The 23,766-nt window shown below is 45.6% G+C and overlaps 8 protein-coding genes across 8 annotated transcripts; 4 read left to right on the top strand and 4 right to left on the bottom strand.

The window, feature by feature from the left end:
- Window positions 1-2,472: 2,472 nt before the first annotated feature.
- Window positions 2,473-3,084, top strand: DFL_003799 (uncharacterized protein; the record flags this gene model as incomplete). The annotated part of the gene is made up of 1 exon (XM_067632787.1): window positions 2,473-3,084. The coding sequence occupies one exon, from the start codon at window positions 2,473-2,475 to the stop codon at window positions 3,082-3,084; it is 612 nt and encodes a 203-aa protein (XP_067491022.1).
- A 2,360-nt stretch (window positions 3,085-5,444) lies between these two features.
- On the top strand, window positions 5,445-6,371 carry DFL_003800 (uncharacterized protein; the record flags this gene model as incomplete). The annotated part of the gene is made up of 3 exons (XM_067632790.1): window positions 5,445-5,689; window positions 5,775-5,947; window positions 6,028-6,371. The coding sequence occupies 3 exons, from the start codon at window positions 5,445-5,447 to the stop codon at window positions 6,369-6,371; spliced, it is 762 nt and encodes a 253-aa protein (XP_067491023.1).
- A 380-nt stretch (window positions 6,372-6,751) lies between these two features.
- Window positions 6,752-7,804, bottom strand: DFL_003801 (uncharacterized protein; the record flags this gene model as incomplete). Its single annotated transcript, XM_067632791.1, has 2 exons — window positions 6,752-7,669; window positions 7,736-7,804. The coding sequence occupies 2 exons, from the start codon at window positions 7,802-7,804 to the stop codon at window positions 6,752-6,754; spliced, it is 987 nt and encodes a 328-aa protein (XP_067491024.1).
- Window positions 7,805-8,319: 515 nt separating this feature from the next.
- On the bottom strand, window positions 8,320-9,107 carry DFL_003802 (uncharacterized protein; the record flags this gene model as incomplete). The annotated part of the gene is made up of 2 exons (XM_067632792.1): window positions 8,320-8,482; window positions 8,554-9,107. The coding sequence occupies 2 exons, from the start codon at window positions 9,105-9,107 to the stop codon at window positions 8,320-8,322; spliced, it is 717 nt and encodes a 238-aa protein (XP_067491025.1).
- Window positions 9,108-9,690: 583 nt separating this feature from the next.
- DFL_003803 (uncharacterized protein) lies at window positions 9,691-10,645 on the bottom strand (the record flags this gene model as incomplete). The annotated part of the gene is made up of 3 exons (XM_067632793.1): window positions 9,691-10,238; window positions 10,312-10,379; window positions 10,473-10,645. 3 exons carry the CDS (start codon window positions 10,643-10,645, stop codon window positions 9,691-9,693), a joined length of 789 nt encoding a protein of 262 aa, XP_067491026.1.
- A 3,811-nt stretch (window positions 10,646-14,456) lies between these two features.
- DFL_003804 (uncharacterized protein) lies at window positions 14,457-16,427 on the top strand (the record flags this gene model as incomplete). The annotated part of the gene is made up of 3 exons (XM_067632794.1): window positions 14,457-14,578; window positions 14,643-15,130; window positions 15,196-16,427. 3 exons carry the CDS (start codon window positions 14,457-14,459, stop codon window positions 16,425-16,427), a joined length of 1,842 nt encoding a protein of 613 aa, XP_067491027.1.
- A 532-nt stretch (window positions 16,428-16,959) lies between these two features.
- Window positions 16,960-18,492, top strand: DFL_003805 (uncharacterized protein; the record flags this gene model as incomplete). The annotated part of the gene is made up of 1 exon (XM_067632795.1): window positions 16,960-18,492. One exon carries the CDS (start codon window positions 16,960-16,962, stop codon window positions 18,490-18,492), a length of 1,533 nt encoding a protein of 510 aa, XP_067491028.1.
- A 266-nt stretch (window positions 18,493-18,758) lies between these two features.
- Window positions 18,759-19,902, bottom strand: DFL_003806 (uncharacterized protein; the record flags this gene model as incomplete). The annotated part of the gene is made up of 2 exons (XM_067632796.1): window positions 18,759-19,351; window positions 19,449-19,902. 2 exons carry the CDS (start codon window positions 19,900-19,902, stop codon window positions 18,759-18,761), a joined length of 1,047 nt encoding a protein of 348 aa, XP_067491029.1.
- Window positions 19,903-23,766: the final 3,864 nt, after the last annotated feature.

The raw sequence follows: 23,766 nt of genomic DNA on the forward strand, positions 1-23,766 counted from the left end.
CCTACCGCCGCTTGAATTTCCCTTTTGCCTTCTCAAGTCCATCATCACCTAAATTGGGCGTACTCGTTGGTTTTCCTCCAGCCTTCTTCATCTCCTCTGAAGTCTTCGGATAAGTCACATGCGAATACCAACTCCAGTCGCTATCACAATAACCACAAGAGTCATCGGAATAGCAAACACCCAAAGAATACTAAACAGCGGACTAGCTTTGATCTAACATATTCTTTTGCATCTTTATCTTGGTAACAACAATACCAGAAAGGAAAGGTTGGCTGCCAAGGATTGAGGCCACGGCCATGATGGGAAGGAAGATGACAGTATTGAGGCAAGTATTTTCATTGCATTGGCATCTTGGCGCATTACCATACTTCCGTGACGCATCATCATGGAGTCCTGCTGGGACACGAGATTGAAACATAGTGCAATCGTGTTTTCCACTCATTGTTGAATACTAGGGAGACGAAACGATGTCGAGGTAAAGAGAGAGCAACAATGAGACAAAGAATCTGGGAGCTGAATGGAAGTTGTAGATGCAGTAGCAGCATTGATAGCATCTACGACAAGGAGGCAAGAAGCGACAGCCTCGTTAAAATAGATGATGTGTTTAAGACAGTTATGAAGGTCGATGAAGTTGACATGCTGCTCTGACGTCGGGAAGCCGGCTTTTGTGACCTGCAGAATGCTCTGTCGATGCCCTTGTCAACGGCTTCAATGATCATATGACTAGGGATATTGATGAAAAGCCTACCGTCTCTATCGGTCTAAACACATCCGCCATCTTCAATGATGTAGCATCGGCCTCCGAGAATAGTCCATCTATCACGAGATCAAACAAGGCGTAAGGCTCTTCGGTCACCGCCGCCCATGATTTACTATTGACCTAAACCCCAAGTCTCCGCCTTACATACGGCGTAGCCCCGAAACATACAAGTGTCACCCCCTTCCCGCCGGGTTCTGTTTTGAGGACAAATCCAGATCCCAACCAGCTATAATCTGCCTGAGAGAGCCCAATCACCGTTTGCACATCATAATTTCCTATAGCCTCGCCCTGCGTGAGAAGGGAAGAGATAGGAACCTTGTTTCGAATCTGAGGGAAGGGCCCGGAACGATCTATAGAAATACTTTTGCACAAGAAGTGGAACTAGCTGAAACGAGTGCCATTTTCATTATTCTGGGATGCAAAGCTGTGGCAGACGGTTTGTACGCATTCAAATACAAACTTGCGCGGGATGTCTAGGGCACTGAATATTGGAATGCAGATTAGAGCATTACGCCATATGTCCAAGGGTGTAAAGCTGAGTCAACAGGGGTGAGCAGGCACATTAGCGACGATGGATCCACCTTAAGCGAGAAAATGACATAAAAAGGCCTTTCTGTTGTTGGGGTACGTACAGAGACCTACATCATCCTGATTTGATAAGGCCCGGCATCGTGTGTAAGGTTCTTCAAATCCGGTGTATGTTCGTACCAAATACCATCAGGGGCTTCTGGTGCAGCTGTTAAGACCCGAAAGGCTCCGTATATGTCGCAGCATACGACTTACTGTCGGACTTTTCCCATATGTCCACTGATTGACCAAGCAGCTTTAAGAATCGACGGTTCTCCCAAGGGTCAGATTGTCCTTTCCGGAATTCGTCGTATGAGTCCTTCACAGGCGTCCAGGACATGTCGAGTAATAGAAGAATACATTAAGCTGCTGTTATCTCGTGCTTAGAACGTCAAGGGGTGAAAAAAAACTATCCGACACCGATATATATATGTGGCTTCGTACATGATAGAAAGGTCGAGGTAATCAAGGTTTAATTATAACAGTAAAAAATGGGGCAGGCACGAAGCGAGCAAAACTTGTCAGACGGTGGACTTACATTGTCTAAGATCTAAGTACAAAAGGTTCTGTGAGCGGGTCCGCAGGATCCAAGACGCATATACCCGCATATCAACCACCATTTGAATTTCGCCTTGTAGTCCCTACGCTGCAAGCTTAATTTTGAGCCGCAGGTACAGGTACATGTATTGCGCTTGACCGCATCCTAAATAATCTCTTAAGGCGTGCAGACGGTAGACGAACAGCACAAACCTAGTACTAAAATGTGTTCGATTCAAACCATTTTGCAATATCAGCACCTGAGCCTGGCCTGTTTCAAATTTCACATCGTACTACAATGGTCGCGATCAATATCACGATCACCTCGAAACCGACGTAATGGTAGCGAGACTGCGGACTAGAAACATTTTAGCTGTGGATATGCGAATCTTGAACAACTTAAACTGCATGATCCTCAAGCTTGTGGAGCTTTTCTTTTTTCAATATTAGAGCATAATCCGTAGATATAGCGTAGGCAGTACTATTACTAGCGTGATATCTAAGGTTGAGGTGGGGCATCCCAGCCAGTGCATGCCAACGATTCCGACGAACTCCTCGAACGCTACATGTGTACCTTGCCTAAATCTATTGATCAGCCATAGTATAACATGGAGGATACGAATCACCGTTATGGGATATATATCCATATACCCGCAATCTGCGATAACGATACCGTCATTCTCGACGGAGCCTTCGCCACCAGTGTAGTTTGGGACTCCTTCTTTCCGATAAACTACACTAAGAACTTCTCGTACGCGCGCAAAGCCGCTCTATACTTGATGAGCTACAATTTCTTGTTGTTCATAATTTCATTACCCTTCTTTGCATTCTCACCGCTGAGGCCAGTGCTGATTATCGGAGTTATTCTCCTATTCACTTTCGTCGCGGTATGGCTTCGGGCACCAAAGTTGGTGAAGTTGGCGTATGGTGGCAAGTTTTCTAGTCAACGGGCAGCAATGTTTGGAGTCGAAGGATATATTAACGCTGTTACTGTCGAAAAGTCGCTCTTCGGAGGGGTCTTTGGACGGATGGCATGGCCTATTAACGTATCCCCTCTATCAAGATCAGCTCTGAACGATCATAGCGAACGAATCGGGATCGATCCGAATCGAGACCCGCAAGTACTGGAAAAAGTCAAACGAGCGCGCTATGCAAAGCCGGGAGAAATGAGGGCAATACTCGCATCGTTTTGTCTTGACAAAGCTTATTATGATCAATGATCATTTGAAACGAAACATATACTAATCAAGTTTGTTTGTGGAAACAAGATTTTTACACTAATAGACACCTACAATATGGAAGTTAAACTTTTCGAAGCCGTCAACCCAACTATCAGTTTCTTCCTTTGTGCATCCGGAGGCGGCATGCAAAGGCTAATTGGCTGTTCCTATGACTGGACTACGCAGACTATGTACCGTGAAACGGTTTTACGGTTACCAACTGCAACTCTCGAATTTATGTACCGGGTACATCGTGTCAAGATTGAAATGCGAAAGCCGCAATGGCCGTATCGGCATAAGGATAATGATACGAATATGGTATAATGCGAGTGCCCGATGTCGGGATAAATAGTATTTCGGCTCAACTTGGATCTTATATATTCTATTTATACGTTTCAATTTGTCAATTAATTTTTTAAACCGGTATTCAAGCCTTTCCCTGCCTTCTGTTGGTTTCTATGTTTTTGAAGTGTATTTCTTGGAGTTACTGTTCTTTTAATTCATATTGATTCGGAAAACCTTCCTTTCGACCGAATTTCGAGACACTAGTCTAAGGAACATGAATCCTTTGGACAGTTCATACATAAAATTGAAAGATTCCTCCCCGCTTTTATATGTACATCATGATTAGTATACAAGCACGTGTAACCCAGCGGAAAGTCCCGTATCAACTTCCTCGAACACATGATCAAGAGTGCTCCCGCAACGTTCCGTTAATGATGTCTTACCGAAATCTTCGGATCCGGAACTGCAACTGCGTTGTTGGCCCGTGTGATTTGTGTCACCTCTCTCAGCATTCAAGGTGCGCCCGGCAGTGCCGCCTAGTTATGGAATCGAATCGGTTTGATTAGCTCATGCCGAACATCTATCTTCCACGACATCAGTACCTCGTATGTAGGGGTAGAGAAGTCTCGGAAACCAAGTGTTTTGCAATTGAACCTATGGCCGACGAAATAGTTTTTCGGTTGCACGCTCTTCATTTGGTCAACCAGCTGTACATCTTATAATATCTAAACTGATAAAAATCGTCTAAAAAAAGTTAAGTAGAAATATAAATTACTGGCCAGGGCGTAATAAGATCGACGACCAGTGTAGCTCCCTTTGGGATTGAATGATATCCAAACGTTCGAGTTGATCTTAGCATACCCCAACATCTACCTGCATTTTCATCGGCATACTCCAAATCAATTAAAAAAATCAAAAGCCTCACAAGACTTGAGAAAGTGGAAATATTTGATCTCCTTCAAGTTATCACCCCGAGAGATTTTCAAAAAAGACACGGCTCATATTTTGTGACATGGCTCGCATCTAGTCCCACGTCTCTCGGCCCCGCATCAACAGCCTTTACTCTGTAGCTCGAACTGGTAGCTCTATGCACATGTAGCCGCAAGGGTGATGTCCTTTGAACCGCATAGCTCATGCGTACAAACTAAACCCGGTTCTCCAATCTCATACCTCCAACGACGTAAATCAGTGGGGTTGCCCCGTGGCTCTAGCCATTGGGGCATGGCCAGTTTAATGGTTTACAAGCCCTTCCTTATGACGACTCGAGTACTCTGGTAACATTAAAAAGTGAGAAACAATAAAACATTCTTACCTCGGCAGATTCATTGTTCAAAATATTCACACATTCTGCGAGTAATCGTATCTATGTTTCACTCAATGATAAGACCGCGTAAGAACTATCCGCATAACAATTAGGCAAAGGAAAACCCTTGAACATTGGCACCCAAACCTCCTATAAAACATCTTACCAAATTGCTGATCTTACAGCCAAAAAAAAAAAACCCTCTACTTGCTTATCTCCAAGTAATATCAACTCTCTACTTACCTCAGCTCCCAACCGAGATTTCTTGGAGGCAAGGAATATCTCCCGTTCGGGAAATATTCAGCCGGAAACACAACGCGCATCTACGGTGCATTAATCTCAGATGCCCAAGAGTTCGAGCTGAACCTTAAATATTGATCGAGAAAATTTCCTACAAGACTTGGTTAAATTATAATGCGATCCGAAGGCAAGCAGAAACGGCCACCGGGACCGCCGCTTCATGATTCCTAAACTTTTGTGCAACACCCCCAAGCTTTTGCAGTGTACGAAACGCAAACGGCCTACCAGTAGAGATATATAGCTTCTTAGCTTCTTAGCTCTGTGTAGTTGACTTTTTAGCTGCCCAGAAATCTGCAAAAAAATATACCAAGCGTTAGATTTATTCCAGGTTTAGTTTGGTAAATAGCGGATAGCGGGGCTACAGGAATGTATTTAAGAAGCGTATACCCTCCGATCAATTAATCCTGTTCCCTAAATCCAACAGCCTCCAATTCCTAATCATAGTCCAAGGATACATCATTTTAAACCAAAGATGTCCAACTACCCCGCCTCCGCCCCAATTACCTTCGTTCTAATCCATGGTGCCTGGCACTTCGGTCACTCATGGAATAACGTCCGTGCCCACCTCGAAGGTGCAGGCCATACAGTCCACACTCCCACTATTCCCTTCGAATATACATCTGGCGAAAAAGCAGGACAGACAATCCACAACCTTGACGACGCCGTTCAAGGTATTATAGATTATATTGAAGAACATAAGTTGGATCAATTTGTATTGTGCGTATATATATCTACTTGTGGATTTGAAGTATTGATATAAATGTTTATGGTTACTAATCTGCCTCGCCATTATCTTTTATAGAGTTGGACACTCATGGGGCGGAGTAGTAATCACCTCAATCGCCACCAAAATCCCCCAAAAGATTAAACGAATAGTCTATCATAATGCTTTCATCCCTTCAGAAGGGCAATGCCAATTCGACCTCTGCCCTCCGTTCGCCAAGGTATTCTACGGAGGAATAGCGGCACAATCTCGTATGTCCCCCATATAAATACAACATCACACTTCACGACAAAAACCAAAACATAGTACTTACTAACCTCCAAAAAAACAGCAAACAAAACATTCCCCTGCCCCTTCCCCATCTTCCGCGACGCCCTCATTGGCGACGCCACAATCGAAGAAGCCCAAGCCGTTCACCAAACCCTTCGTGAACAACCAATCGGTCTCTGGGAACAACCCGTCAAAAACACCGAGGAATTCTTCGCTATGCCTCCCAAAATCCCGCGATCTGTCGTCTTCGCAGATGGCGATACCACCATTCCATTAGGCATGTATGAAGCTCAGGCTGTCAAACTCGAGATTTTTAGATTCGTGAAAATGGGGGGAAGTCATGAGGTCCTGTTTTCTAATCCGGAGGGGTTGGCGAAGAACATTATTATTGCTGGGAGGGATTAAATGGGTTCCTTTTTAGGATGCTGATAGTATGGGGTAGTTTATTTAGGTTGGAGCTGGGAGTGTATAATGACCATGAGTGCATTTACGCCACCTGCTTGCTGGCTAGCATGGCACACCGCAGAGTAATGACTGAATTCAAAAAAAAGAACATAAGCGAAGGCTTAACCCTGCACATAAAACTTCATCTTAAAATTCTAGACTGTCCTATTCGATGATATAGGACTTCTAATCCATGGTATGATGCGGTTTAATGAACCAATTCCGTTCTGAATCTCTCATAATTAATCCCCTTCTTCCAACAAAACCCACGGAATTCCTCGTACAATCCTCCACTCTAGCGTTAGATTTTCTTTGATCTGTTACACTTAAGCTTTTCAACGTTAGCCAAAACGATATACTGCACCTCTTAGCAAGAACTTTGTCATACCGCCATTATCACTCCTACCACGCCACTCCTGAGCTACTCGGTCGTAATCAACCTGTGAGAGATAGTCTAAACTCTCCGAGAACTCTTTATTTCGAAAATCAGAGCGCCTAGCGGTGTCTAATGCACTCTCCATCATTTGGTCTCCATCTCGTGCCATCTCGACCGCAACTGCAAGGTTTGCAAGGGTATCGAAACGCTCCCATGGTCCTTCTTGATTTTGTTTGAAGCTTTGTCGGGAAGCTGCACGATTCATTGGTGGTGTTTGATTTTGATATTTATATTCACTTGGCTGGGGTAGAGTTAAATAGGGTGACGGTGTGGTATCTGGAGGCGGCGCTTTATTGATGGTTGGGCAATTCACATGGCCCGGGAAAAAGTCTCTAGGGGCACTAGGAACGGTAACATTAATCGTTGGAAAGTTCCTGAGCCTAGAAGATCTGACCGATGGGCCTGGAGATTGCTGATACTGAGAAGAACCCTTCGGCTTGGAACCATCATCAAAGATATCCAGATAGGGAATTGGAGACATCGAGCCACTTGAATGAGATCCATCTGATGGTTCAGAACCCAGGAATGGGCAATATCCAACCGATAGCGAAGGTTCAACCAGGTTGAGGGAAGACATATCCACCACCCTGGTAGAAGAAACGCCATAGATTAAACTATCGCCAAAGGGACTAATTTCATGACCATCCAATCTGAAGCTGACTAGAGCGGGAGTCTTTGGAGGTTTCTCCCGTGATGTTTCTGGCGACTGGGAAAAATGGGATGTGGTCCTTCGGAGTTCCGAGACCGCTGGCTCAGGGCCATAGTAAATCGGAGTAGGTGATGTCAGGTGATACGTGTTTGGATAGTAAGAATGAGGATTTCCCTGGGAATTATATTAGTCATTCGAGTGTCAAAGATACTACATCTCATATTGAACTAAAGAACTTACTCGAGATATCTCCTGGTTGCGTTTCGCGAACCAGCCTCTGTGAGGCAACTGTCGACTCAGGGTGTCCATTTTACCGGCTATCGGTATTTGATATTGGTAGATTCAACTTGAAGTACTGTCAAAGGCAGCTCCAGTCTAAAGACCCAACAAAGATAAGAAGATTTAAGTTGTGATGCATGGGTCGGTGGTGGTGTACTGTAGTACTGTTGGGTGAGGTGTAGATGGATCTAGAACGACTATGTAAACCACACCAACAGTCTTAAGAGCAGCGCCTTGGGATAGATATTGAGTGAGCACTCAGGTACCCAGGTAGTTGGATGTAGGTAGATCAATACCGCTTTTTTCACATTAAATCTAAGTCACGAGGCCCTCGAGACTAGTATGATATCTTTTATTACATCAATTTAGAAACAAGATAGCGATTTGGTGCTGCTAAATGGGGTAAAGACAGGCCAGCTTTCATAGCAATCTACTATCCGATATATCACAGCAACGGACACTTCCAATTAATCTGGTAACAGGTAATTGATTCTAGTAATCCGCCCCAGTTACTTAAGAGCGACATTGCAGAGTTTGCAGTACCCCTAGGTAACCGAGTGCGGTAGGAAAATACAATCCAGTCTCGTAATCAGCATAGAATAAATCCTCCATTCAGCCAAATCAACCATGAGGGTGATAAGCAAGTCTGAATTCATCCAGATCCACCCGACGATTACGACAACAACCACAGAGCTCACTATGACCATTCTATCCTCCATATTAGTCTCTCCCCTCTCCTCAATACTATACTAAGAAGCACTAAGGTAAGTAACACTCACCTCTCCATCAAGAAACATAGCCGGCCTAGTCCTCCACCTTCACATATTCCTCCACCACTTCTTCGGAACCCACTGGAACGAATCAGATTCATGGACATCACCATCCTTTCATACACACGTTTGGCAGCTCTACCAGCCCTCCTACCTCTCGACTCCTTCATCTCAGAAGCTCTTTGATCCATATATTGAGCTGTCAAAATGCCTTCATCGAAGAGAAAATCCACCGCATGGCGTCTAAACCACTCAGCTTCTCGATGGTAGAACTCTTCTTCTCCGCTGAAATCATCTTCATTGTCTGATAGTTTCCCTCCAGGGAGGCTCGACTTATTTTCGTTTTTGGCTGATTCGGAACGACGAGGATTGTAGTCTGGACGGATGAGTCTGATGGGGCGTTCGGTGACCCTTTGAGCATCTTCTAGACATCCGCCGCAACTGTCATCGGCGTTGAGTTCTTGGGTGATGCGAGGGCAGTAGTTGTCGTTTTTGCAAGGGCGGCGCTGGAATCTGGAGGTAACGTGTTCGCAGGATTTGTGGTAAGTGACTTTTCGGCACATGTTTTTGGATGTAGATATAGACGTTTTTGAAAGTTGAATAGGATGTAATCGAGTGGTTTGAGAATGGATGGGGATAAGTAGTGATGGCTATGTTGGCAATTGATGGTTTGTGGTTGGGAGAAATGAATCGAGGAGGATATTTGAATAGGTGATTAAAAAAGAAGGAAAGGAGGAGGCCAATATCTGAGCTTGTTAGATGGACGAGCTTCAAGCAGCAACAGGTAAGTCTCCCCAGATATCAACAAACAATCAATGAAAATTCTTTGGAAAAACCACGAACACAATCAAGCAAAGATCGGAAACCGGCCGAGAATGTAGAGAGATGTCAAGGAAATCACAGAGAAGTAAAACATCTCACATCGCACAAAGTTACTAGATGACCAATGGACAGTAGAGTTTTAAAGTTAATTTTATTGACTATGGAATGCAATTTTAGGTCACTGAGGCACATAACCATCTGTCGATCGAGATTTCGAAAGAGGATAAAAAATGTATGCCTTAATGAAGTCATACTATGAGAAGCGTACATATATCCAGTGAAAGGTCGTCTGAAGTCCCTCACAAAAGTGACATTCCCATGGCACTAATCATCGCTCTTAGGGGGCTCGTATTGCCACTTCATCACAAGCAAGAAAATATTGAAAACAAAGAACCCCGCATAACCCAAGATCGCTCGCTCGTCCCAACCAACTTTCTGTTTTTCATAGGGAGGCCTAAAGTGGAATGGAAGGTTAGTTCCATTATCAGGGGGTGCAGCAATCGGAACAGCCGGCCACACGAACCCATGTTTCGTCTCCACCATATTCTCTGGAGGGTAGAACAGGAAATACCAAATCAGCGGCGTGACGTACAAACCGAACCAGAGGATATGAGCATAGATCATTAGTTTGTGATCCATGGCCCATTTCCAGTGAGTAGGACGGTTCCGTCGAATGTATCCCTCTTTGATGTATCTCCATGATCGGGAGGACAGGATATCCGTAATCAATCCCTTCCTGGACGGTGAGACAAATGTAGAGGTATTCTTCTTCTCCTCCTTCTCGTTTTGGGTAGAGCTGGAGTTTGTATTTTTTGAGAGGGTCGGAATCTGACCATCGGTTGTGTCTTTCGTATCCGAAGCACCACGGTTCTCTGAAATAGTCACTGTCGTTGCTTTCGTCGGCGAGCATGTTGCACTAGTTTTTATCTTGAGCGGGGAATTCACCGGCAATGGTGGTATCGTCTTGCATGAGAATGCGGCGGCGTTTTCCTTTGACGGCCTTGAGGTGGAATCTAGAGTAGTGGAGAATCTTTAGCAGTGATTCTTATAATCGCGCAAAAAATTAATATGATAACCCCAACAAGAAGGTGGAGGGGATAACTCACTGAGGATCCTTAGGTGGATAGGGGTTTTTCTGGCATCCCGTACCAAGACGCGGTTTCTTGTAGTACTTATCCCTGATGATTGTATTGACATCGGCAGCCCATTTGTGGAAGCGCTCAAAGGTGGCCATGACGGGCTCGCCTTTCTTCTGCTTCTTCATCACTGGCCTCGACATCGTTGGTAGCAGGAGATTTTGGTCCCCCAATGAATTAAATGGAGGTGATCGTGAAGGATAGAGGGAGATGATATTATGAGTGGATGATCTTATGGGTGGATGATCTCTAGTGAAGAAGATGATGATTGTTGTGAGCGTAGATAATAGACGTTGTAAGAAGCTGTGGTGGCGGCCAATCTGAGATACGAATTATAACGTTACACAATTGCGCAGAGAGAACGTCTACAGTGACCAATACAGCTATCATTGCATGGGGCATTCATACCCAACCTTGCGAGCATTCCCCTACATCCCAGTTGATTCTTAAAGTATGAACTTGGGAATCAGCAATTTAGAACCCCTCTAGAGTCTCTAGAGACTTGTTATTGATTCTTTTTCAGAGGCTGTAGAACCATCGACCAAATCTTTCTGTAGTATATAAGATATGAGGCTTAGCATCCATGGACGCTAATAGTCATTACTCCTAAACCCAAATTAGATCTAGACGGTAGTAGAAGTTATTTTAGAGGATCAATATTCGTGGAGTAGCATACAAAATATCTCAGCCAGGAAAAGTATACGGTCTTTACCAAGAAGAACGGAGAGATGCCAAATCCACAGGTCATCACTGCGCTAACTCGCCAGCCATATATCTAACAAGCACTAATAGCTCATCGGCTTATTCATAAGATTTAGATTCAACGTCCAATCCCAATAAACATACCGGAAAATCTGACAAAGGTTATACATGAATACCAAGAATAAGCAAAAGATGCCCCATGCGCTAACAGCCGGTGCAATAACCATGATTAAAACAAAAAGCCTAATTCATCATATCGATACACCATTAGCATCAAGTACAATGGCCAAATCTGCTGCCATCAAAGAGAAAACGCCAAGATAAAGAATAGTAGGACACACTTCTACCTATGGTAAGTAGCACGAACCTTCAGAGCCCAATGCATGAGACTTTCGGCATCATCATAATCATCATCTCGTTTGTAGAGGATATTGAACACTTTCATGAGACAGAGCGCAACTCTTCGTTGTTTGTCTTCTTTGCGATCCCATTTACGAATGATCTCAGCTTCACCGTTGGGTTTGAAGGACTAATCACGTGGGTTTTGAGGATTCGGGAGGGTGAATTGACGGATGATGGGGTTACCTCTAGGTTTATTTTGTCATTATCATGGCCTTGTGGTACGGGAAGTATGGAGGGGCATTTATAGAGAGAGCGTACCGCATGGAAGAACGGAGACGGATGGCGTTGGTCTTGTCGCTGAAGGCTTCTTGCCCCTTGAGGAATTCGCGGTAGCTCATGGCTGGATTGCGGGCCTTTCGTTTCTTGAATCCGAATGCATACTTCATTTTTTTCGAATTTTTGGTAGCTGCTGTCGATAAAGTCATGCAAGTTTGGATACTTTGTGGTTGAAAAAGCAGTTTGAGAATGAAGGTTCTGATATTATCGTATTATTAATGAATTGTGTAGAATGGAGTAGAAAGATGTCGATTTCGGGGAGGATAAAGATAAGTAAAGATACGTAGAAGATGAAAAGCGAGGACGAAAGGTGGATGGTGATAGAAAAAAGAGTGGAAGGTTTGGGATGCAAGCTTCATTGTAAAAAAGAATTCCGACATTCCACATAGTCGCAACTGTAGGGGTGTTCTAATGCAACATAAAAGGTCCTCCACACCTTCTTTTTCTCGATATAGATCTCCAAGAACTCATGCAAATCGGATCGTTAACGAACGTATACATATACAAAGGAATAGTAATGTCGTAGATATGTGAGGAAAAATACTTTATGGAAACACGGTTGGGACGATATAATGGCACGGGACACTTGCACAGTACATTGGGAACAAAGGGTGTATCGGAAAGAGAAAAGTATAGGAGGGAAGTAGGATCAAGTGAAAAAGGTATATCATTCATATGCTGTATTCATACAGCAGTGGCAACAGTGGTGTTTTTTTTATTTTTAAAGAAAGGAAGAAGTAGAAGTAGAAGAAGACGACGAAGACCGGTGATGATGGCCGAGCCAGCCACTCAATTCCAATCCGGACCTAAGTAAGAGGCTTAAGCCTTTACAAGAGGTCCTTAGATTGGAATTGGGCGTCTGGGCTCGTCCATCCTCCACTGGCCGGTGGCCATCATGGCCCTGCTCATGACCTAGATCATGAGCAAGGCAAAGATGCCCCCCAGCCAGAAGGTGATCATCAAAAAGATGATCTGCCACCAATCGGTGCCATCGTCGTAGATTCTGCCAAGGATAATATCTTGTTAGCCTAATCGTATGAGAGGGACTTACTGCTCGATTTGTCGAGCCCAGATGAAGAAGTCTTGGGCCCAAAATGGGGCTAAGTCGGGGGACTAATTGAGTGGATTGGCGTAATTCCACCCGCTAAAGGTTCCATTGTATATATGTTAGAGAATACTCCGTATGCTGGGAAACCTAGGAGAAAAACTCACGTCATCGGGGAGCGGAAGCATACTTCCGCTCCCTTGCAAGTTACTAGATTGTGCATTTCTAGTGGCTGTATTGACCGAGATCTAGGGTACATTAATAGGAGTCTCTAGGACCCCTTCTTGTATAGCCCCGAGACCGAACTAGACTCTTCTCAAGACGCCTCTCTGTGTTGTGATCCAAAACAACATAGAAATGTGTTGTAGACGTGGTATTTTGGCCCTTCCCGATTGGGACATCTACCAAAACGGTTGTTGTCTCGCTCCATTTCCCGGCCAACGTTCACATGTCCCTCTGTGTTATCAGTAACGTCACGACTCTGACTCATATGAATGAATGCGTACATTCATTTTGCTTCTATAAATTTAGAACCAATTAACGGTGCCCTTTGGTTCTACAGGACAGCACGTATTCACCTTGGACATCCTAGTGCCTGGTACCCCATACTACCATATACGAAAGAGCGGAAGATTTCGCAAGCACAATATATGGTAGCCAATTCATCTGAGTAAGCTCCCTTTGCCCTGAATTCATTTCCCAAGACTTCATTGTTTGGTAGACAACTAATACCTAGTAGCTCATGAACAAAAGACCCTCATCATGAGAGTTTATCGATTTTGTAATCGGCTTTACCCATTTCGCTTCATTACATAACGAGCGCCATACCAAGCTTCTCTGATCCCGCGAGATTTGAATTCTTAAGCTTGGAAGCTCTTCTCGGAAATCTTTCAGCCTCGCTAGCTCCTTGGCGAGTCTCGTCCAATAATCGCCGTTTGTAATTCTACCATAGGCTGAACAAGCTACTTGGAAAAGCGAACTCGAGACAATCGTGACCCCCTTCGCCGCTTCTTGCCCCCAAATACGCCCTGCATGGCGAAATGGCAGCCAATATGCAGGTTCTTTGCGCTCCAGGGTTGTATTTGGTACGGGCAGCGATGCATAGTACAGCCGCAAATATACAGGTGTCCAGGTCACCTGCGATAACTCACAGGCTGACAAGCCGAAGGCTAAATTTCGTCTTTGTCGGCGTGAATTTCTTCATGGGATTGGACGGATCAAACGAGAGGATTTGGCCAAAGAAGCCAGACCAATGTGGTACCTGTGACGGACGCCACCATCTTTTTAGAAATTTTGTTGCATGTTGGTGCATTGGCTCTTCCTCCTTTATATTCTCCGCATACACCCACATTTCAAGAAAAAAAAATATATTTTAGAGGTTTAATCGCATCTTGAAGATTTTCGACTGTGGATCAGAAGACACCTAGGGTTTATCTGTGGTGGAATACCATTTTCGACGAAACTTTGGTACGATATCTGCCGCCGCCGACCCACTCTCGCCAAAGATGGCAGGATACTGGAAAATCGCCATGGGTTCAGCCGCAACACTGTCAACACTGTTCCTGTCGACGCTGTTGGTAGGCGCAAGTGCGCAGCAGGAAATTCCGAATCTCAATGCTACGGCCCAGAGGTGGCCGTTTAGTGGTGCTTGGTGCGATAATTTCGAATCGAAATAATGCTTTTCTATGGATTACTAACTTTTGGGGGGAATATAGGGAAGGAAACGATGGCGCGTGGGGAACTTTCTTCATGCATGTCGGGACTCCATCGCAAATCGTCCGCGTTCTGCCTGCAACGAACTGGCAAGAGACTTGGGTAGTGGATGCAGAGGCCTGCCGCAACATAGCAGCCGAGCAATGTTACGACTTGCGCGGTCAAACCTTTAATGTTAACTCTTCGAGTACCTGGAACGATCAAGGTCTTTTTAATACAGATCTGGCTAAGGACTTGGGGTACAATGCGATCGGAAACTATGGTTTGGAGCGTTTGGGAATAACAAACGTAGACAGCGGGATTACATTTAACGACCAGGTCGTGGTTGCGGTCGATAGCAAGGAATGGTTTCTCGGGGTCTTCGGACTGGGTACCCAGCCGACGAACTTCACGGATTTTAATAACCCACAGCCGAGTTTCTTGACAACAATGTACAATCAAGGGTTGATTCCAAGCTTGAGCTGGGGCTATCAAGCCGGAGCAGTTTACCGTATGTGTGCCTATATCCATATACTGGAACAGCCTTAGACGAACGAGACTAACCCGATAATATAGGGGGTAAAACTGCGTCTGCCTCCCTGGTCTTCGGTGGCTACGACGATTCCCTTTATATCGATAACGACATGATTTTCACCCAAGCAAATGAATACACCAATCCTTTCCTCGTCGCTCTTTCCTCTCTCACCGTCTCCGGCGTCTATCGTAACGGTCAGCAAGGCACTGCTGAACTTCTCGATCCCGACTGGCGTCGCACAACCGAAAGCCAGCTTATTTCCATCGACTCGGCTACCTCCTATATCTGGTTGCCAAACGATACTTGCCGAATCTTTGAGTCTGCACTGAATCTCACATGGAATGAGGAAGTCAACCTTTATATCCTTACCGATGATGCCCACACTCAATTACTCGATCTTAACCCGACATTTGTATTCACCATCTCGGACAATGCGCAGAACCAGACGGCCCTAGAGATCGAATTGCCATACAATGCATTCTCTCTAGAAGCTATTGGCCCCGAAATCCTAGGCGCTGAAGGCAAAGCGTGGTATTTCCCACTCAAGCGATTGCCTGACAATGCGAATCCAAGATTGGGCAGAGTGTTTATGCAAGAGGTCTACTTGTTTGCAGAATATCATTTCGGAACCTTCAGAGTATTCCAAGCGGACTGGAGTAACCGCCCGCAGAATATTGTTACACACCTTCCAGTTAGACTTGTGGCTTCAGGGAAGAAGGATAGCTCGACGCCGATTGGAGCTATTGTCGGAGGAGTTGTTGGAGGAGTCGCTGTTATTGGCGTCATCGCTGGTGTCTGGTTCCTCAGGAGAAGAAGACAGCAGAAGGTAATAGCAGGTGGAGATCTACCTAGCGACGATAAGAAGGAATCGAACCTACCACCTGTTCCCGAAGTCGACGGCTCCACTACAATGCCAAATGAACTTGGAGGAGAAGGGGTAGCCGGTGCTTGGGCTAAGAAGAGCGGATGGCATGACCAAAGCGGGCAAGGAGCATCTGATCAAAACACCGCTGCCGTAGGTGAAGTCCACGAGGCCCCTGCATCTGAAAAGCAATGGAATGAGGCCGACGGAACGCCGGTTCTTCGACCACACGGGGAGAAGTTTCAACACCGGAGACCTGAGAATGCGGGGGCCAAATTCTACGCGGAATTAGAGGGAGGAGATGTGATTGCACCGATGTCTGGGGCATCCACTGCGAGCCCGATGTCGGCGGCGGCGGCGACGCCTGCGCAGGAGTTACCCACCGGAGAGACGAGACGGCAGGGAAGCTGACTATATGGTCGGCTGCAGTCTAGCGATGTCTACGAACTGGATGAAAGGGGGAAGTACCGCGATCATTAAGGCATTTCGAGGACGCATGACTTGCAATTGAGAGTTTTTATATTTTCTTACAGCGAGGAGTTGGTGATGCTATTTTTATATGTTCTGTCATGTTGGTATATATACTTCATACGATATCATATCTGCTTTATAATATTCAAATTCTTGTACATCTTCACGAATCTACTTCTATTCACTTCTATTATTCTCTTACATCTGTTTGGTATCTTACGTCCAATTAGTCGATGGTTTTGAGGGTCTTCGATACCCCAGCAAACTGTATCGAGCCAGCTGTAAATACAATCTGCGTTGTCGGCCAATGGCGTCTCCTTGTGCGCTTCAAAGGCCTGCCTACCTAGCCTGATATCAACCATGTTCCATCATCGGGGACCCACAAACCGTCGACATTGCATCATCAGCCTTGTGGAGTGATTGCGACTTCGATATACTCCATCGCGAGCCTCCGAAGAGCTCCTTCGACAACATGGCACTCTTCCCACTGTTATCAATCACGCCGTTCGCGCAATTCCCAGCGCGCCTCCAAATCCTGTCCACCAAAACACCATTTCTGCTCCACGAAGCCTTAACACCGCTGTTCCTGCTGTTTCTAACGCTTCTATTCTATCCGTATAAGTCGTTTCTACGGAATGCTATCGCGCTGCCGGTCATTGTCGGGTTATATATCCGGCTAGCGGTGTTGTACAGCAGTAGTCATTGGGGTCTCGCGTTTTGTGTCGGCGCAGGCGCGTATTTTGGGAGTCTCCAGGCGTTCAATCTGCTTGTTGTTAAGGATGTAGGAAGAGACGAGGACGTTCGGTGGACAATCGATGATACTGGAATCCAGAGAAATGGTTCTAACCATGGGGATGGAACTACGAACGGCGAGGCCTACATTACCAAAGGGAACACTTCCCCAACCGGGAATGGCTCCACAAACGGTATCTCGAATAGGCCCTCGAAGGACGTCACAAAGACTACCAGTCCAGGTCTCGGGTATCCGGCTCTAGCAACATATCCTCTTCGCCAGCGAGCCCGTTTTACTTTCTCCTTACTATGCGCTTCTCGGGGTGTAGGCTTCAAGTTTCAGGTCCGACGTGTAAAGCCACCTCCATCACCATCTGACTCTCACATTTCCTTCTTAGCTACCCATCTTTCCTATATTTTTACCACATACGTTATACTCGATATATTTGGTTACGCTCTCGCCCACGATCCCTTTTTCTATACTCCCGGTTGCTGGAAGACACCTTTTCACCCGTCGACACTATCCCAGGAACAATGGACCGCTGTCTGTTTCCCGGCCCCAGTCCCACAAGGTCCAACGATACGATGGTTATACCACAATATAGCCCGCAAATACCTCTCCCTCTTCGCCGTATACGCAATTCTTTCTCAATTATTCAGCATAACGGCAATTTTATTTACAATACCAATCCCAATTACCGCTCCATCGTCATGGGCACCGTTATTCGGACCGATACACGAAGCAACAAGCCTTAGAGGTTTCTGGACCGCCTACTGGCATAGTATCTTCAAGAAGGGATTCTCATATCCTGGAGAATGGGTGGCGTATAAAGTATTGGGATTGCAAAGAGGGAATGTTCTGGCACAAGTCATTGTGGTGTTTTCTGCGTTTTGGAATTCAGCGGGGTTACATGGCATTGGTGCATGGACGGCTAATGGGAGGGGGATTGCGGCAGCGGGATATTTTGTTATACAATCGGTGGGGTTTTTGGTGGAAATGGTTATCATCAAGTTGTTGAAGATCCTAGGGGTGGATGAGAAGGGGACGCTAGGGAAGATGGCTACGTTCACTTGGATGATGGTATGGGGGCTGTGGAGCTGCGAGATCTTCTTCTATGACTTCCTGGCGGGTGGTGTGGCAGCGAGCGAACCTGTTGCGTGGAGTACTTGGAGATGGTGGACTGGAGAAGGGAAGGCGTATAGATGGGGGCCACCGGGAGAATGGCTAAGATGGGATGTGGATAGCCTGGGAGGCTGGGGAATTAGAGTGTGAGATTCGGACTACACAATATATTCGGACCTCATTGTTTGCGAAGGAATGGTGAATTATTTCGACATAATAGTGGGAGCGTATAGACTGTGCGGGCTTTCATTAGCGAGCATTCCCAGCGATATACATTTGTTATCACGACTTCAAAGATTTCTATCATTGGCGGGCAAAAAGTCTATATCTAACGTCCTAGAACGCCTCGCTACACAAATACAACATTTCAGAGGTGGCGTATATATCGCCCTCTTCTCTAAGCATATATCTGTAATCTAATCGTCATAGTCTCCGCCATCATAATCATCCCCACCGTCATCATAGTCATAAGCTGCACCATCGTCGTCTCCCCCATCATCACTACTTGAGGAGCTCGAGCTTGAAGATTCATGATCAGATCCGTATCTCGCGTCATCCCTTCCTTGGTCGTAAGCGTCTTCTAGATTTTGTCCGTATTGTTTCACGTCATCTCCAAATGCCTCGACCTTTCCAACCTGTTCACCGGTCCAACCCGCGATGTTCTCCGGTATATTTTCGATATCGTCTTTGAAATTCTCGACACCATCTTTAAAATCATCATATTGGCCTTCCACCGAACCAACCTTGTCTCCGACCCAGCCGGCTGCATTTTCCGGTGCATTTTCGATACCGTCTTTGATACCATCGACTTTATCACCCGCCCAATTTTCAATTTTATCGCCTTCATGGCCTAGGACGGCCCCACCAAGAAGACCAACACCGAGTGCGCCGGCACCGACAGCAGCATATTTACCCCAGTTTGAGTCCTTATCTTTATGTTTCTTGCCCCCGTCCTTTTTATCCTTATCTTTCTTGTCCTTATCCTTCTTATCCTTTTTCTCAGAGGAGTCTGTGTAAAGGAACGGGTCCGATGTTAGCACAACATACAAGGACGAAATATAATCCGAAACCGTCAGTTCTTGTTAAGTCTTTCGGAGAGAGCATACCCTTCCCATCATAGCTATGATCATACCCTCCCGGCCCACTACCGCTACTACTATGTGCATGCACCGCCGCCGCTCCAATCGCTGCACCGGCCACCGCTCCACCAGCAGCATAATACCCCGCCTGTGGCGGAATAGACGGCTGCTGCGGAAGCTGCTGATGGGGAGGAGGTTGCTGCATCACCGGCCTTTCCCATACGGATCTCCCCGTTGACGTGTCAACGTAGTACCAATGCTGACTGTTCTGATCCCATCGTGCGATCCACCCTGGAGGAAGGCCGACGTTGGGATCCGATGGGCTTCCGACGGGAGGTGGTGGGCCATAGGAATTTGAAGGGCCAGGTTGATAGCCTTGATTGTAGCCTTGCTGTTGATAGCCCTGTTGCGGGTAACCTTGTTGATAGCCGCCTGGCTGCTCGTATCCAGGTTGGCCGCCGTATCCACCTCCGTAGGACATTTTTGAAGTTTTAAGAGAAACTATGCGACGACAGCGCAAGATTACTGAGCAATCAATCGATGATGTGGCAGTGGTCCACAAAGAGAACGAGGGGGCATAGAGGAGTAATAAACTAGTAAATGCAGTACAAGTTTATTCCAAGGGAGGGGAATCGCAATTCTCCCAGTTTAGTTGCTGTGTGCAATTACCCGGGTCCTTTTTTGGTGTCTTCGGATAGCTTGGGCCGAAAACACGCTATACCACTCTTGGTGTTAGCACCCATGAAGCCGCGATATTTCGTAGGGCCATTCCGAATTCCGAAGGTTCCCCTATAATAGCTAGAATTAAGCCCGTCGTTGTTAATGAGTTCAGCTGAGCGATTGGGGTCAAACGCTGGTTAACCCTGAAGCGCGATAGCCTATCCGAAAGAAACCTAAATGTCCTCCGGATATTCCGAGCTGTGAATATCCTGAAATCGCACGAATATGTGGTAATGGATCGTGCAATTACCGCCGGAGAGGTACGTAATCATTTGACAAGGGGGGATCCCATGACATTTGCTAGCATTGCATACGCATGTTACTCAAGTTCGATTGGGAAGTCCTTCGGGAAAAAGTTGAGTTGTTTACCCTTAAAGCTTGATTGTCTTGGCACAGTCTGTTGCATTTTGTGAAAAGACAACACAGTATCCATGCATCATGTTTCAAAACCAGGGGATCGGTTACGAGAATACATAACGAGATAAAGACTACAGGGGACCGGATCATGAATACCTCAACCCTGATGGTTATGCGTTGGCAAAGTTAAAGCCCTATTAAAGCTTGGACATGTATGCAATTTAGCGATACTTGACGTTGTACAGGCGGCTTCGAACCGCTTGAGCGTATGGACCTGCTCGGGGAATATCCAGAATTTACTTTCATCTTCTGCATCATACGAGGTTGTGCGTGGAGAATGATTATTTTATATTACAAATAAAAGAACATTGCATTCTCTTCACCTTCCCTTCATCCTACCCAATCTTCTAATCAGCACCTATCGATGCTATCTTCTGCCTGCCATTCACCCAACCCAATCTTTCACCTTAAGAGAAAGCACTCAAAAGATTTTCACATATTGTGTCACTTCTAGGATTTTATAATATTCTTGTCGATTGAAAAATCCTTTTTATATCATTTTTGAACTTTTTGGTTGCTATCGGCAGACAGATATCTCCCAGATCCTCTGGTGGTCAGCGCTAGCAACCTCAGAAGAATGCAACCAATGCACGAGACTACAAAAAGAAGGCCCAGGAAACTGTATCGTTAAGTCGATGCTTCGAAGCTCAATCCCCCGATCAGGTAAGAAGTCATTTCTTTTACCCCAAGCACTCCGCATTGAACATGCAGATACGGCTAACAGTTCATATTGTTACTAGGCCTTATTTGAAAAGCCATGACGTCATATCATTAACTCAACGTCAAATAAGCACTATGGCATTCAGAATCATTGAAACCGATGGAGAAGTAGACATTGGACTCACAGCTGTTTTCTAGCTCGCGACTATTCTGATACTGCGTTCCAGTATGCATGCAAGCTCGAGCAGTCTTGATACCATCATCGAGGCGGGAGCTCTAGTCGCATACGTTCGCCGTTGAGAAATTCAACGCATGATCCTCACCCTGTAGACAAAAATCCACAAGCCAAGATAGGCCATAGACAGGAGGAAGAAAGCATAGACTCGTCTAGTTATAGAATAGTTTGATTAGCTTGTGTGCTATAAACGTCGGGCGGGAGGGGGTGAAAAGAAATTCAACGTACATTTTGCCAACAAAACCCTCACGGCAGCGCCACCGCATGCAGTCGATGACGTTTCCCTTTTTATCGAGATACCAGTATTTCCCCTTTCCCTGTCTCTGATCGAAGCCCGTAGAACGGGTCTAGTCCCTGGCCTCTTTTCTAACAACCTGTTCTTTTTCCCACGACGTGGACGACGCATTGCCTCCTCGTCATCGAGTTCTTGTTCACCGTCCTGACCACCATCATGACCACCGTCCTGAATACTGTCCCGACTACGGCCCCGATTGCTGTCCTAGCCACTGTCCTCACTATCGTCTGAGTTCTGTCAGTCTTGGTTGACCCTTCGAAAACGCTTTTCCCAGAATTGTTGAGCGAGCAGTCTTCGAGAGGGAATAGTAGGGTCAGCGTTGACGTCGTAGACAGCTCTTAGGGCACGCTTTCGTTTGGCTTGCCTTTCCAGCTCCTCCACAAATCCGGGGCCGATTGAAAAATATGACGTGACAGATTCTGTATCACCCGTATCCTCTGCTTCCTGGTCAGAGAGAGTCGATGGCCGGTCGAGAATAACCGTCCCTTCGTGGCTCTCTGAATCAGAGACGTTGGTATAACCGAAGTTAAGGGAGAAGGAAATTTAAACATCGATGATTTGATGTGCAGCTTTGATAGAGGGGTATGTGTTGGAAGGTTCCGTCTTTCTAAAATATTTTTTATATCCAACTACGGGTAAAAACGAAAGAAGGTTGGGTATTTAATACGAGTCTTGTACTCAGACTACGTGAAGCGGACACCCCAATATTAATACCAGTTGCAGGAACTCCAGCTTAAGCTTAGGTTGTGCTCAGCAACACTCAATCCTTGCCTTTCTTTAGCACTATAAGAACCTTTTTCCTCTTGCTCTTCCAAATTACAATCTACTATCTCCTGAACTATTTTGCGAATGTCCTGAGCCATCTCCTAAGCCATCTTTGGGACCATTTTTGCAACCATCTTCCATCAGTTTACCACTATCTTCAAAGGTGGCACTAGGTTTACTCCTAGCTTTACCCAACATGATCGAGGTACTGCCGTACTCTCTAACCCACAACCTTGAATTTCCTACATTCTCAGGTCTAGGAAAAATATTACAGTCCTCGCAAGCAAATCCTCGATAGAAGATTTTGATTATATTGGTGCAGGTCGGGTCGCAAAGTTTGCTTTGAAGAGGCGATACCATATCCATATGGTCATCCAACTTGTGCTTCCCGCACTTCTTCATTCGGTGATACTGGCACATTATGGGCGGGGAGACTGTAGGCACGTAGGAGGCGTGTCTGAGGTCCAACGTATCTAGGAAATTAAAATAACGAAGGGAAGAGAGGAGAAGATAACAGGTCTAAGTACGAGACTAGTCTAAGTAGTTAAAAAGTCTAGTTCTGAGTGGAATTTATGCACGTTGATATGAACCACAACCTCATACTTGCAGACGGTACCATAGATTCAACTCAGCACAAGGAAACGATAGCCACATAACTTAATACAAACTTGCATGAACCGAATATTCTAATTTAAGCTCACAGGATATAGCGTAAGACCAGATCCTACATAAAGAAACTCATCACCATCCTCCACGTCGCGCCTCGGGGCTTGCACAACTACCCAACTTCTTGGACGTGATGGCTCCGACGAAATGGATTTCTGCACTGGTTCTTTTTCCTTCTGTAATTTGCCAAAGAATCGTTGGACGGGTCCTTTTTTGAGGTATTTCGTCGACATGGAAGTGGGCTTCCAAGTTCGTGGGAGTAACCGAGAGATAAAGCGAGTAGATATTGATTTAATAGTCATTATTCGTAGATTTCTGCTTATAGAAATCTATATAATCTTATCTGCAGGTCTGGTGTCATATAGCCGATGACATCGACGTGAGGTTAGGGTGTGCATTTTTAATCCAATAGGTTGAATACGAATGCAAAAGTTTGCCTTACGGGGTTTCAGATTCAGCCATCGGAAAGCATATCTTTCTTCGATCACATGTCATTATATCATCGAGATAGACCTCTCTTTCCCCAAAGGCTTTGCGGTTTCGGGGGAACGTTGTGTACGGCACCCTCTGATCTGATAAGTGGGTAA

The sequence above is a fragment of the Arthrobotrys flagrans genome (assembly GCF_004000055.1).
Source record: "Arthrobotrys flagrans strain CBS H-5679 chromosome Unknown unitig_0, whole genome shotgun sequence".
Classification (NCBI taxonomy): Eukaryota; Fungi; Ascomycota; class Orbiliomycetes; order Orbiliales; family Orbiliaceae; genus Arthrobotrys; species Arthrobotrys flagrans.